At 39.3% G+C, this 14,248-nt stretch overlaps 1 protein-coding gene across 4 annotated transcripts; it reads right to left on the reverse strand.

The window, feature by feature from the left end:
• Positions 1–599: 599 nt before the first annotated feature.
• LOC133803476 (large ribosomal subunit protein uL30y-like) lies at positions 600–2,593 on the reverse strand. 4 transcript variants are annotated; one of them, XM_062241536.1, is made up of 7 exons: positions 2,459–2,593; positions 2,072–2,250; positions 1,892–1,989; positions 1,754–1,811; positions 1,371–1,394; positions 1,228–1,301; positions 600–1,141 (listed from the first exon to the last, which is right to left on the reverse strand). In XM_062241536.1, exons 2-5 carry the CDS (start codon positions 2,246–2,248, stop codon positions 1,389–1,391), a joined length of 339 nt encoding a protein of 112 aa, XP_062097520.1. In that variant the 5' UTR covers positions 2,249–2,250; positions 2,459–2,593; the 3' UTR covers positions 600–1,141; positions 1,228–1,301; positions 1,371–1,388. The 4 variants fall into 4 exon arrangements, with proteins under 4 accessions (XP_062097520.1, XP_062097519.1, XP_062097518.1 ...); XM_062241535.1 differs by having other exon boundaries at positions 601–1,141; positions 1,228–1,394; XM_062241534.1 differs by lacking the exons at positions 1,371–1,394; positions 2,459–2,593 and adding an exon at positions 2,348–2,450 and having other exon boundaries at positions 601–1,141.
• Between the last annotated feature and the right edge of the window lie 11,655 nt (positions 2,594–14,248).

Raw genomic sequence — 14,248 nt, forward strand, 5'->3', positions numbered from 1 at the left:
ACATAACCAAATGCAGCACAATGATTAAAAAAGATTATATAAACCCTTACCAAAGGAAGATGCCAAACTATAAGCCCCCCTAATGAAGTAAAGTTGAAATGTGTATTACTGTCTACACTTACATATATGTTTTTATCGAAATAAGAAAACAAAAATAACAAATGATTCGTAAATGTTATTTAGGATTTTTGCCCTCTGAATTTATATATTATCGTGCCCCTGATTTTTTTAAGTCGTTGAAAAATTCTCCCAAACTATTCAGTGTTATAAAGTGGAACTTTCGCCTAATGTGACTAACAATATGCTGACGTGACTCTTTACTTGTTAACGTGTCTTGATCACATTAGCTCCACATGTGTATTTTTTTTAAAAAATAATTTTAAAATATTAAAAATCTCTTCTTTTTATTAAAATTAATAAATTTAAAATAAATCATAGTTTATAAAAAAAATTAATTTTGTTAGATTTGATTTAGTTTAAATTATTTTTAGTGTAGTGATTTATTTTAAATTTATTAATTTTTAATAAAAAAATAGTTTCTAATATTTTTACATTACATATTACAAATGTAGCTCTAACGTGACCAAAACATATGAGCAAACAAAGAAAAACATCAGCATGACATTAGCTACATTAAACAAAATTGGTCGGAAATCCTACTTTACAACATTATGTATAGTTTATGGAGAATTTTTAACGACTTAAAATAATCAATAAGCATGATAATGTATATGCGGCAAAAATCTTAAATAGTCATTCCTAAATGGCCTCAAAACTCAAACTAAACAAGACACGACTCAAAAAAATTATAAAACTTAAATTCTTGAAGCTATAAAATTTAACAAGAGAAATAACATTTTGATTCGACTATAGATTTTTTCTAACAAACAAAGCCTCATGAACTATTTGCCGATCGTGCCAAAAGCTAATTCATTCTCCTGATGAGCTCATTAATATGATTCTCACGGTTACCGGCATCACCACCTTCAACATAGTGATTCCTCTTCTTATTTAGACCACCCAATGGTGCCTTGAGCTTGAACGGCCACAAGAAGTTATTTGCCTCCTTGAAATGAGGTCCCACAGTCGTGATTTCGTGAATAAGATCTTCTGTACAGAGAATTCCATACTTGCCCAAAGCCTGTGAGAATTAGCGTGTTAGTAGTAGCGCTATGCAGAAATAATTATGCTTTCACTGAGACGCATCACGTATATATGACCACAAACCTGTTCTTTGCTTGTTCAGCTTCCCATGACCTCTCTTGTATATCAACTCCTTCACACTCTTCAAGTTAGGGTATCTGGAATCATCCACCGTAATTGATCAAAATGCATAACCAAATGAATAAGATCAAGGCGTTCACACATACCCCTATGTCACAAATGGTTCAACCCTGTGAAGCATATTCATGGTGGCTTTGTTAACTTTGAGAAAGACACCATTAAAGATGTGTTTTGATAAGAAGTAAAAGTTAAGCTTGCATTCCCAAACATCATGAAAAGCAAAGTATAATTGGGTTGGGTTAACCAAAAATACGCAATGGCATGCCCATCAAAACACAGCAAAATTAATAATTGTAACATGCCTGGCTAAGAACTTTCGATGGAATGAAATGGACTCACAGCCCAAACAAATAAAAACATAAACTTTCCAGGGAATCGGGGACAAAAGTTTTGGTAAGAAAATGAACTCACAGAACTAAAAGAAAGTGAACAAACAACTATATAAAGATTAAGGAATGAAACACTTTACCTGCCTCAACCGCAAGAGCTGCAAAATCTTTCTCGTGTTGGGGTGCATAGCATTGATACTGAGAGGTACAAATTCAGAAGAATTAAGGACCAGCCACCACACTTTGCAAATTGAATCCAATAAAATACAAAGACATACCCACGAATACGAATGATAAACAAGAGCTTGGCCTCGGGTTCAACATAAAATCCTCCTTTCAACTTGGCCTCACGCTTCAACTCAATCAGCTCTTTCTCCTAAAACAATTAATAAAGAAAAAACTCACCAACCCATACATAATTTGTATACAAATAAATGACCCAATAATAATAACAATACCTGTTTGGCATACTCATCCGCACAGAATTTGGCTCTACTGTAGATCAACTTTCGGTTCTCAGCATTCTTAAGTTTTAAAGCTTCAACTTGTTTTTTCTTGGCCAAATCCCATTCCTCCTCCCTGTTCTTCTTCTTCAACACTGACTCGGGAATCAAGGCCTTCACTTCTTCACCCATCTCTACACACATAGATCAAAATAAAACCAATGCAATAAGTGTATGAACACAACAGATTATAATCCTAATTTCTCACAAGAAACTTCATCCTATACGTACCTTACGAATAGGAACTGCACACAATAACGAAACCTCTCAAGAAATAAAAGATAAAAAAGAGTCGAGCAATGAGATGAAATTGCAAAGCATTCGAACAAATTGGATACTAACCGTTGAAAATGCAGTAGTCGCCTTGAGATTAGGGTTTTATTCTTCGGTGAGCATCTACGATTGAGTACTAAGAGCATTCCAACGGAAGATACGCTGATGTAAAATATCTTATTCTTTACAAGATAGAAAAACAGTTAAATAGTCATTGAAGGGTTAATTTAAACTTATTTAGTTAAATAGTCTTTCTATTGTTAACGTAAACTTATCTTTTTTATAACTAAATGTATACTGAAACATTATCAATAGAACTATAAATATTTTATTATTTTTTTATAAATTTTTATATATATCTATTATATTTAATTAATTTATTTATTAAAATAAATAAAATATTTTTTAAAAATATAATATTTAAATGATGTGGAGAAAAAATAAAGAAGCTGATGTATGATATAATAATATAAAAGTTTGAGGTAAATTATAAAAAAAATATGTTTTTGTGATGTATTTCGTAATACACTTTCTTTATAATATTTAGCTAAAACTCATAAAAACATCTTCCATCAGCTCCTTTATACATATATTTATAATAGGTATGCACAAATTCTAATTAATCCATATCCATATCTACATTTACATATTCTTTATATAATATTTTAATATTATTATTTTTATTTACAAGCTTTCTCTCTCTCATTTAGTATATATTTATTATTTCTTTTTCAATTATTTTATTTTACTTTAATTAATAAAATATGTTTAAAGATATAATATTTAAATGATGTGGAGAAATATATAGAGAGAGAGACTGGTGTATGGTATAATGTAAAACTTAGAGGTAAAATATAAAAATGTGTGTTTTGGATAGGTATTTTAAAGAACGGAGTAGAGTTGAAAATGCTCTAAGGGTATAACTAATTTTTAGTCAATCTCTATACAATGTAAATTGTGGTCTAAAATGTATGACAAATTTGTCATTTGCTAAAAGTTATGCCAAATTTAGTACAAAATATAACATCAGTCAAATTTAGTCCACAATAAATATCATATTTTTAATTATTTATTTTTCATTCATTAATACGATTTATTAATTGAAAACATTTTTTAATTAATCTTTTCGTAATAAAAATTAATTCTTTTATATATTTTTAATAAGTATTAAGAGTTATATTGATTTTTTTTAAGCTAGTTTGTATCTATGCATTTGAAGTTAAATTTGGTGCAAAATATACCGGGGAGATGTTCTAACACTGTAAATATGTAATTCTACTCATCCACCGTTGTAATCTACGGCAAATTGTGAAAATTACACCTAGTATCCAATTTAAGTTAACCTCTTTAATTTTTACCCACCTTTTAAAACTCTTTGATTAATACCCAAACTATTAATGACTCTACCCATTATACAGTGGTCTAGTGGAACTGACAGTGGAATATTATTTAAAGAGGGAAGTAAATGACACGACAGAGGCAAAGATTGAAATTTTTACATTGAACTTCTAGTAGTGTTTTAAGGGTAATATGAGAAATGTGCTTAAAAAAGTGGGTAACATTCAACTAAATATTATTAGTAGCTATTTTTAGTTAACTAATCCTAAAATTGAGTATTTTTCAAGTTATCCCCGGCAAATTCCTCTAAAGCCCAAATAGAGTGCAAGCCCAATTAACCTAGATAGGACTCTTTATCTTAATTATTTATTTATTTTTAAAGGAGGTCTTTGTCTTATTTATTATAATTAAAATTGATTGTAATTTGAGGTAATTCTTAGAATTGGCATGTAAAGTAAAATTTTTGTATAAAAATAGTATTGGTACCAAACTAATAATATTCTAATTGAGATAATAGTAAGAACTTTCTAATAGCTATTATTCTAAAAATATTTTAGTAAAATTTTTTGGCACATTAATTTATTATTTTAGAGTTATTATCACATTTTTATGTATAATTAATTCTCATGCCAAGTGAGTAGGGGCCATGAATGACACTTAATTATATATAATTATTACAAAATATAAGTATATTTGCTGAATACAAGATTTAAAAAATTTATATAACTTATTACAATTTAGATGTTATTCCTATTTATAATTAGTTCAAGTTGAGACCAAACTATTTTATAATAAAATAGAGGTTATTCTTATATAGAGTATTCATATATAGATGTTCTACTGTAATAAGAATTCATATGTAGTTAACACTTGATATTTAAACATACCATGTAGTCTATTTATGATTTTTGCCCTCGAACTATGACCAATACATTATTGTACCCTTTAATTTATTTTTGAGCCATTAAAAATTACCCCCGCACTATTCACAAAGTTGAAAAGTGGGACTTCTGTTAAATTTTATCATATGTGGCTAACGGATTGCTGACCTAACTATTTGGTCATTAACTTGTTATAGTCACGCGCAGTGCCATGTGTATAATTTAAAATAAAAATAAAAATATATTTCTTATTAAAAGTTTTATCCAAAAAAATTAGATGAGTTTCTGTTATTTTTTTAATATTTAAAAAAATTATTTAATTAATCTTTTAGGAATTTATTAAAAAAAATTAAGAATGAAAAATCAAAATTATATTTTTGAATTATTTTTTATTTTAAATTATACACAAGGCACTGACGTGACAATAATAAGTTAGTGACCAAATAGTCATGTCAGCAATCTGTTAGCCACATTGGATAAAACTAACAGAAGTATCACTTTACAACACTATGAATAGTTCGTGGGTAATTTTAACAGCTCAAAAAAATCATGGTGCACAATAATATATTGGTCATTGTTATCCAAAAAATAGGCGTGAATGACGTGGCAGACACTTTTAACACGTGGCTGACTCCTGGCAGAGGTTCTGTTCGACTATCGACCAGTGAGATTCCCCTGACATAGCACCTAGGTCTTATATACGACCAACTTGGTCGTATACTTTGGATGGTTTGAGAAGATCTTGCGCAGTGATAACGAGATCCGAGATTATCTCCCATAATTCATGAGTATCCGATTATTTAGGAAATAATATCTGTAACAAACTCATGTAATCCTCATTGAGTCTATAAATAGAGAAAGATAGCTCAAGGAAGAGGACTCTTTTGGTTGATTTAAGTTTTACACTTACAAGAGAATTAGAGCTATTATATTACGATTGTATTGTTCATCTCTCAGGCCGGTGAAACTCAGAGAACCCTAGTTCTCTGATCACTCCTTTGAGAATTCATATCAATAATAGCTTAAGTGGACATAGGTCATTACCAGTTCTTGGGGCTGAACCACTATAACTTACTGTGTTCTTTACTGTTTTTGTCATTAAATCTATTCCAACACATCCATCCTACATCAAGCGTTTGACTCCGTGTCAGTTGACCAAAACAAGAGTCAACATTCTGGTGCTTTCATTGAGAACTTGAGACAAAATTGTTGAAGCATTAATGGCGAAAACAACAAAGAAGACTGTGCAGGCGGTTGGCGCTGCACCATCTCAACCTCCTCCTCCCCCAAACATGGCTGAAAATAAGCCACATTTGGAATTTGATGAGGAGGAATTGGATTCCGAGACGCTGAGAAATACCCTGGGGGTATTGCAAGATGAATTGGCCAATCTGAGGGCCAGTCAGGAAAGTGCTGCTTATGGCACGACAACAACAAGAGATAGAGCGACAATGCCAGGAGCTAAGTGAAAGACAGGCGAAGATGGACCGTCGTTAGAGGGAGGCCATGGCAGCCCTCGAAGCAGCCCTACAGTTGGCTAGAAATCAGGCTGCACCTGCCTCACAGCCTGATCAACCCTCAAATGGGCCACCCCAAAGGGGTCCCAATCCTAGCCCTCCGATCCAGCCGACGAGCCCTCAAAGGCCTTAGCAGCCGCCAATGCCTCAGGATGATATCCCACCAAGGGATCCTGAGATGTGGCCTCCATCCCAGGCTAGTCGTGGCGATCCCCCGCAGCCAAGGAAGAATAGGGCTGGGCAGCAGCCCCGTAGTCCTAGACGCCATAGGGGTGAAGAGCCGAACCCACCGAGCAAGGGGCAGTGTCCTTCTGGCAACAGAAGGAACTCAGAGATAAGCTCTGCAGTCTGGGGCCCCCCACGGCATGATAATGCACGGGGACCTACCGACCAACGCAGGCCACCCTCTAACGCTCGGGAAGTTCTAGCCCGAGGAGGCAATCGAGGGGACAGTCAGTCCCACCATAGCCAATCGAGGTTCAAAGATGGCCATGGTTACAATGAGGCCGACTCATGCAGAGGGAATGCCGGTCGGAGAAATGAAGAGAGAGGTGGAGGCAGAAGCCCACCACCTAGGGAAGACCAACAAGAGAGACGTAACGCTGGGGGGCAGCCCAGACAAAAAAACGTCTTTAACCGGCTCGGAGGAAGCGAGCAACGGTGAAGAGACGAAGACTTAAGGGATGTACTCAACGATCGCCGGGAACGGCACGACGAGTATATTCCCCCAGCAGCAGAGACCCCGACGATTCCTGACGCCGTGCAAGCCCAAATAGTTGCCCTGAACCAAGTAGTACAACAGCTGGTCGGGGGAAGAACGTCTCACATCGAGTATGACAGGAGAAGGGGCACTCCTTTTGTTCAGAGGATAACTGTGGCAAAAACTCCCAGCAAGTTTAAGATGCCCACGCTTCCAAACTTTGACGGGTATGGTGACCCAATATCTCATGTCAACAAATTTGAGATACAGATGGACATTCAGAAAGTGTCCGAAGACGCTCGGTGCAGGATCTTTCATGCAATACTTTCTGATGCCGCACAGGAGTGGTTTTTCAAATTCCCTCCTGCAAGTATTGTTTCTTGAGAGATGTTCGTAAAGGAATTTTACGGACAATTCTATGCGGGTCGTGTGCACCCAACTGAGGCGAACCAGCTGGTGGAGATACGCCAGCAAGAAGGAGAGCCACTGAAGGATTACGTCCAGCGCTTTATGCGAGTAGCTGCTGGAGCTAAAACAGTGGGAGATGAGGGTAAGATGATGGCCCTAACTGTAGGAGTTAGGCGTCGTACGCCTTTGTGGAGTAGCCTCAGAAAGCATGGAGTTAAGACTACTCAAGAATTCTTGGATCGAGCTGATCAGTACATCAAGCTTGAGGATGCCATCGCCGGCGAGGGAAAGCCCCCAGGCAAAGATAAGGGGACTGCAGAACCCGCCAAAGCCGCCAATGGGTCAAAACCCAACGGCAACGATAATGGCAACGGGAACGGAAATGGCAACGACAAGAATGGGGGGAAGAGGTCCCATAATGAACCTTCCACCTCTGAGAATAAACGCGCTAAGGGTAATCGTTATGAACCGCAGTTCACTAACTACACTGCCCTTATCGAGTCTCGAGGAGAGGTGTATCAGGCCACGAGTTCCAGTGTGCCTTACAAAAGACCCGCTCCCATTCAAAAGGATATTTCGAAAAGAGATACTACCAAGTTCTGTCATTATCATAACGACTACAGACACGATACGAATGAGTGCAACCGGCTGAAAGATGAAATCGAGTTCCTTATCAGACAAGGACACTTGAGGAGATACGTACGAGCCTCAGGAACTTCCCAACGAGAGGCTCCAGGTGGCAACGAGCAGGCGCTTGCACGCCAACGCTCGCCACCTTTGCAGCCTGATCCCGTAGTTGGCACTTTACTCACCATCTGTGGAGGTCCGCACCTCGCGGGAAACAGCGGAAAGGCAAGGGAACGATATGCTCAAACCCTACGCCATGACCAGGACATCAAGATGATGACTGTGGAGGATCGGGCATCAAAGAGGGCTCGGTCAGAGGATGATGAAATAACCTTCTTTGACAGCGACGCCCAGCATGTTCGATTCCCGCATTCCGATCCGCTGGTCGTGGATGTTCAAATTGCCAACATGATGGTAAGGAGAGTGCTGGTCGATACAGGAAGTTCAGTAAACATCCTGTACAAATCTTCGCTGGAACGTATGAAGTTGTCTGTAAGGACTTGGAGGCTTGCAACCAAACAATTTACGGCTTCTTTGGTGAGGGACTCGCCCCAACAGGGTCAAACAGACTTCCGGTAACAGCAAGTACAACGCCTGCTACCAGGACATTACTCGCTACTTTCATAGTAGTCAATTGTCCTTCGGCGTATAATGCTGTAATCAGAAGGCCCATACTGGTTGACCTTCGGGTCGTCACCTCAATATGGCACCTGGCCATGAAATTCCCGACAGACGCAGGGGTAGGACACGTGTTGGGAAATCAGAGGGAAGCAAGGGAGTGCTACAATGCCTCGATCACGAAGGAAAAGAAGGGAACGTTGAGGAACACTCCCCCAGAAAGGTTGCAGATGGCCATAGATACACAATCCTAGTCAGGTGAAGAAGTCACCAAATAGGGTGTTGCCCAAAGTGAGGATAGAGACTTAGATCCTCGCTTTGGGGATTTTGAGGAAGATGTTGGACCCATCGAGGACCTTGAGGAGGTCCAACTTGACAAAGAAATTCCGACCAGAGTTGTAAAGGTCGGTAAAAATTTAGAAGCAACGACAAAGCGCGCACTAGTGGAATTTTTTAGAAAGAACTAGGAAGTTTTTGCCTGGTCTCATAAAGACATGGCTGGGATAGATCCTGCAATCATCAGCCATGTCCTGAATGTCGAAAAAAGCTTTCCACCCGTGCAGCAGAAAAGAAGGCTGCTCGATAAAGACAGATCGAAAGCCTTAAAATAAGAAGTTGAAAGACTGAAGGAGAATGGGTTCATCAGGGTGGCATTTTATCCATCGTGGGTCTCTAATCCAGTACTGGTTCCCAAGCCTAACGGCAAATGGAGAACCTGTGTGGATTTCACAGACCTTAATAAAGCCTGCCCAAAGGATTGTTTCCCACTCCCAAGGATCGACCAGCTGGTCGATGCAACTGCAAGGCATGAGATCCTCTCTTTCATGGATGCATACTCAGGATACAATCAGATCAGTATGCACCCCCTGACGAGGATCACACTAGCTTTCAGACCGATACAGGGTTATACTATTATAAAGTAATGCACTTCGGACTGAAAAACGCTGGTGCGACATGCTGGTGAAGTCGAAAAAAGCATAAGGACATGTGAAGGATTTACAGAAGTGTTTCAATGTTTTGAATAAGTATCAAATGAAGCTAAATCCTCTCAAGTGTTCCTTCGGAGTATGATCAGGGAAATTTTGGGGTTCATTGTCAATTCAAGAGGAATCGAAGCCAACCCCGAAAAGATCAAAGCCTTGATCGACATGAATTCGCCGGTGAAAATCAACAAATGTGCAAAGTTTAATTGGAAGGATTGCCACACTTAGTAGATTTATTTCAAAGTCAACGGATAAATGCGTCCCTTTCTTTAATCTACTTAGAGGCAACAAGAAGTTCGAGTGGACTGGAGACTGCAAACAGGCTTTCCAAGCCTTAAAAGCCCACATGGCACAGCCTCCTGTCCTATCAAAACCTATAGATGGGGAAACTTTGTTCATTTACCTGGCGATCACCGAATATGCTGCTAGTGCGGTGCTAGTAAGAGAAGAAGAAGCCGTACAAAAGGCATTTTATTATGTGAGCAAGAGGTTAATCGGGGCCGAATTGAGATATCCTCCCATTGAAAGATTAGCCTATTGCCTAATTTTGGCCTCAAGGAAGTTACGTCCTTACTTCCAAGCCCATCCCATCACAGTCTTAACTGACCAGCCCCTTCGGCAAGTTCTACAAAAGCCAGAGGCTGCTGGACGTTTGTTAAAATGGGCAGTCGAACTTGGGCAGTTCGATATAACATATTCACCGCGAGTAGCAGTAAAAGGACAAGTCGTGGCTAATCTCATAGCCGAATTTACCAAACTCCCAGATAGCGAACAGAGCGAAAAACCTAGTGCGCCTGAGCCTCAAGTTGAAGCTCCTTCGTGGAAATTATTCACGGACGGATCATCCAACGAATCTCACACAGGAGCATGAGTGATATTGATAACGCCAGAAGGGCATCGATTTCACTGCACGATTAGGTTTGATTTCACCGCTTCAAACAATGAAGCCGAGTATGAAGCCCTACTCGCTGGGTTAAGGTTGGCCAAAGACATGAGTATAAAAGTGCTGGATATTTACAGTGATTCACAGCTGGTAGTGAATCAGGTCTTAGGGGAATATCAAGCACGAGGCCTGAAAATGGTGGCTTATCTGAACAAAACCAAAGATTTGTTGGCGCAATTTGAGAAGTATACCCTCCAGCAAATACCCCAAGATCAGAATTCAAACACAGATGCCTTAGCCAAACTCGCGAGCGCTAAGGACGCTGGCACTTTAAATATAGTGCCAGTTGAATGGCTACACAAGCCGAGCATACGAGAAGATGAAGCCAATATGGAAATCAGGTTAGAAGACACATGGATGGCACCTTACTTGGAGTATCTCACGAGTGGTGTACTGCCAGCAGATAGGAACAAAGCCAGAACTCTTCAGAGACAGGCTGCTAGGTACATACTGGTCGATGGTGTTCTATACCGGAGAGGATACTCCATGCCACTGCTCAGATGTATTACACCAGAAAAGGCTAAAGAGTTGATGAAGGAGGTACATGAAGGCTTCTGTGGGGGTCACGCTGGGGGGCAGAGCTTATCAAAGAAGATTCTGAGGCAGGGCTATTTCTGGCCAACCATGAATGAAGACTCGAAGGAGTTTGTGCGAAAATGTGATAAGTGTCAGAGGTTTTCCAAGATCCCATGCGCAGTTCCTAATGAGTTAAAGCAGATGCAAAGTCCATGGCCCTTCACAGTATGGGTTATCGACTTAATTGGGTCCTTGCCAACAGGAAAAGGTGGAGTGAAATACGCAGTTGTAGCAGTTGACTACTTCACCAAATGGACAGAAGCTGAGCCACTCGCTACCATAACGACAAAGAAAGTCCTTGACTTTGTCATCAAGAACATTGTTTGTTGATATGGATTGCCTCGGAAGGTTGTCTCATATAATAGTACCTAGTTCGACAGTGACCTATTCACAGACATCTGCGAGAGGCATGGAATCACCAAGAGATTTTCTTCAGTGGCACATCCACAAGCAAATGGGCAAGTCGAAGCGGTAAATAAGACACTAAAGGATACCTTGAAGAAAAGACTCGAGGAAGCTAAAGGAGCATGGCCAGAATAGCTGCCTAAAGTACTCTGGTCGTATAGAACTTCTCATCGAACAGCGACAGGACATACCCCGTTTTCCTTAGCATACAGGTATGAAGCTATGTTGCCAGTCGAGTTAGATCCACCCTCACATCGAAGAATCACATACGACCAAGATCAAAATAGCCAACTGTTGATGGAGTCCCTAGACTCGGTTGAGGAGAAACGAGAAAAAGCCCAACTCTGAGTAGCTGCATACCAGCAAAAAGTCGCCCGGTATTTTAACTCAAAAGCAAAAGAAAGAAAGTTCAACGTCGGAGACTTAGTACTTCGATGAGTTTTCTTAAACACCTGCGACCCCGCTGCTGGAGTACTCGGACCAAACTGGGAATGACCTTACCAGATTGAAGAAGTCCTTCACCCAGGCACATACAAACTTGCACGCTTAAATGAAGATCTCGTTTCGCGCTATTGGAACGGAGAACACATACGCAAGTATTATTAATGAACAATCCTTCTTAAAGGACAGGCTTGTATTAATTTTTACTTTTTACAAGTTTTGAAAAAGGGTTAGTCATGTTATATGGCTAATCGCTTATAAGTGTAAGATCTTGTAAAGATCACTCGTAAAGACATGTTTAGTCCATTTAATACGAGAATTATAAGGGACTGTGCGCAGCCAGTCACTCTTGCCAAACTTTGTAATTTTTTACATGTATTTATTCATTACGTGTGTTGTTTTGCTGTATTACAAGTTTTGCATTTTATACCGAGCAGTAATGTTCGCACAAGTCATGGTCAAGGCAAGTGACCAAGGACCTAAAGCTCCTCAGTCACTTGGGGGGCATATAAGGTACATCGATAGCAAAGCATACCAAGAGGTATGTAAATACATGAACAAAATAAGTGAAAGCATGCTACGGTACTTAGAGTATTTTTCAAAATTTATATTTTGTTAAATCAAGCCAAAGTACTATGTTAAGTTCGGTCATGCGAACAGATGTTATAATAAAGCAGAAATATTATAATATCAAAGGGAATTATTTTACACCGCGAGCAATACTGCTCGGATGTAAGTGTTCAAGAAAAAGTAAAATAGCTGCCTGTGCAGCAAAATCAAATAAAAAATAAATTGTCTTCACAATACGACTTGTGGGTCGTGTAGTTGAGATAAAAGAAAAAAGATTAAGGAGCTGGGGGGTCTTGAGGAGCGCCTTAGTCGACAGCAAGGCCAGCTTCAGCATTTGCACCGTCTATCCCTGCTGCCAGGGAAATCTCAGGGGAAGCAGGAACTCTTGCCCTCTCTTCTTCTTCCAGACGAATGGCGCACTGCGTCATGAGAGTCCTCCTCAGGCGCTCGGACAGATAGTTGAATTTAGCCTCCCAGTTGTGCTTCTAGAATTCGTAGAAGCAAAGATGAGTGGCTTCCTTAACTTCTCCAAATCCTTGGCCCTAGCCTCCTCAAGCTCTTGCACTCTGTTGACCCACGATTTAGCCAACTGACACAGAGTCAAAATATGAACGATATGGACAAATGTAAATAGGATAATGTAATGACGAAAGTAAAGAAAACACAGTAATTTATAGTGGTTCGGCCCCAAGATCTGGTAATGACCTACGTCCACTCAGAATTATATTGATATGAAATCAGAAATGTGATCAGAGAACTTGGGTTCAATGAGTTTCAACACTTCTCACAAAACAATACAAATTTCCTAGAAGAAATTCTATATCTCTCTGATTCAGCTGCCAAAAGTCCCTTCCCTTGAGCTATATCTTGCTATTTATAGGCTCATGGAGGGTTACAAAATATTGTTACAGATATTATCCCCTAAATAATGGGATATCCAGAAGATTGCGTGAGATAAATTCGGGATTCACAAAGATCTTCCCATAAATGTTGCCTTGCCAGCGGAACCACCGACCAGACTGGTCGTGGGAAAAACAGGCTTGTCCTGCTTCTGCTGTTTCTCTTGGTCGATACTCTAGCAAACGCCGTCCAGGTATCAACCACGTGTCAAGTGATTATCCGCCTCGTCACAAATGCTAATTTATTGGATAACATTTGCCCCCCAAAGTTTATTTACTACGAACAGTAAATAAACTTTGAACGAGCGACTCTTCGATAACCCCTCCTGACGTGTCAGAACCCTTCGTGTGTTCTTGAAAAAAGTAACCCACTCCTGTCTAATCATGACTTTTCAGTTCCCCAGAAACAATTTCGACGGCCATCACGTTCCCCCATACTTCGAAAAAGGAAAACTAATGATTACGCCTTTTTAATATCAGAGACAAACTTATATAAGACCACCAGATTCATTTCTTTTCTTTTCACACACGCCATTATTCTGCCAAAAAACCCTAAAAACCAGAGCTTTACCTTCTCTGGCGAACGTTCTCTTGTGCTTTCAAGACTCAGATGGTGGGCTCCTTGATTTCCGAAGTCCTTTCTTCCACCTTCACGACCATTTTCCCTGGTAAGCTACTGAAACCCCATGCTTCTAATTTCTTGCGTTGCATGCTCTTTAATGGTGTACTGTCTAAGTCCCTTGGCTTCTGGTTCTTAGGCGCCTGTAGATAGAATGTTTTTGTAGGCAGAGTAGGCTTATGTTTTAGTTTAAAACTCAGGATCATGCTTTTTAGGACGTAAAACCGAAGTAACATTTCGATTTTTAAGCTGGTTGAAAAATAATTTTTCCCGCCCTAAGGGGAGTTAAAAAAAACTTTTTCAGGAAAACTTTTCACGTTCTCCCTTTGATCCA

The sequence above is a fragment of the Humulus lupulus genome, chromosome X, assembly GCF_963169125.1.
Source record: "Humulus lupulus chromosome X, drHumLupu1.1, whole genome shotgun sequence".
In the NCBI taxonomy this organism is placed as follows: domain Eukaryota; kingdom Viridiplantae; phylum Streptophyta; class Magnoliopsida; order Rosales; family Cannabaceae; genus Humulus; species Humulus lupulus.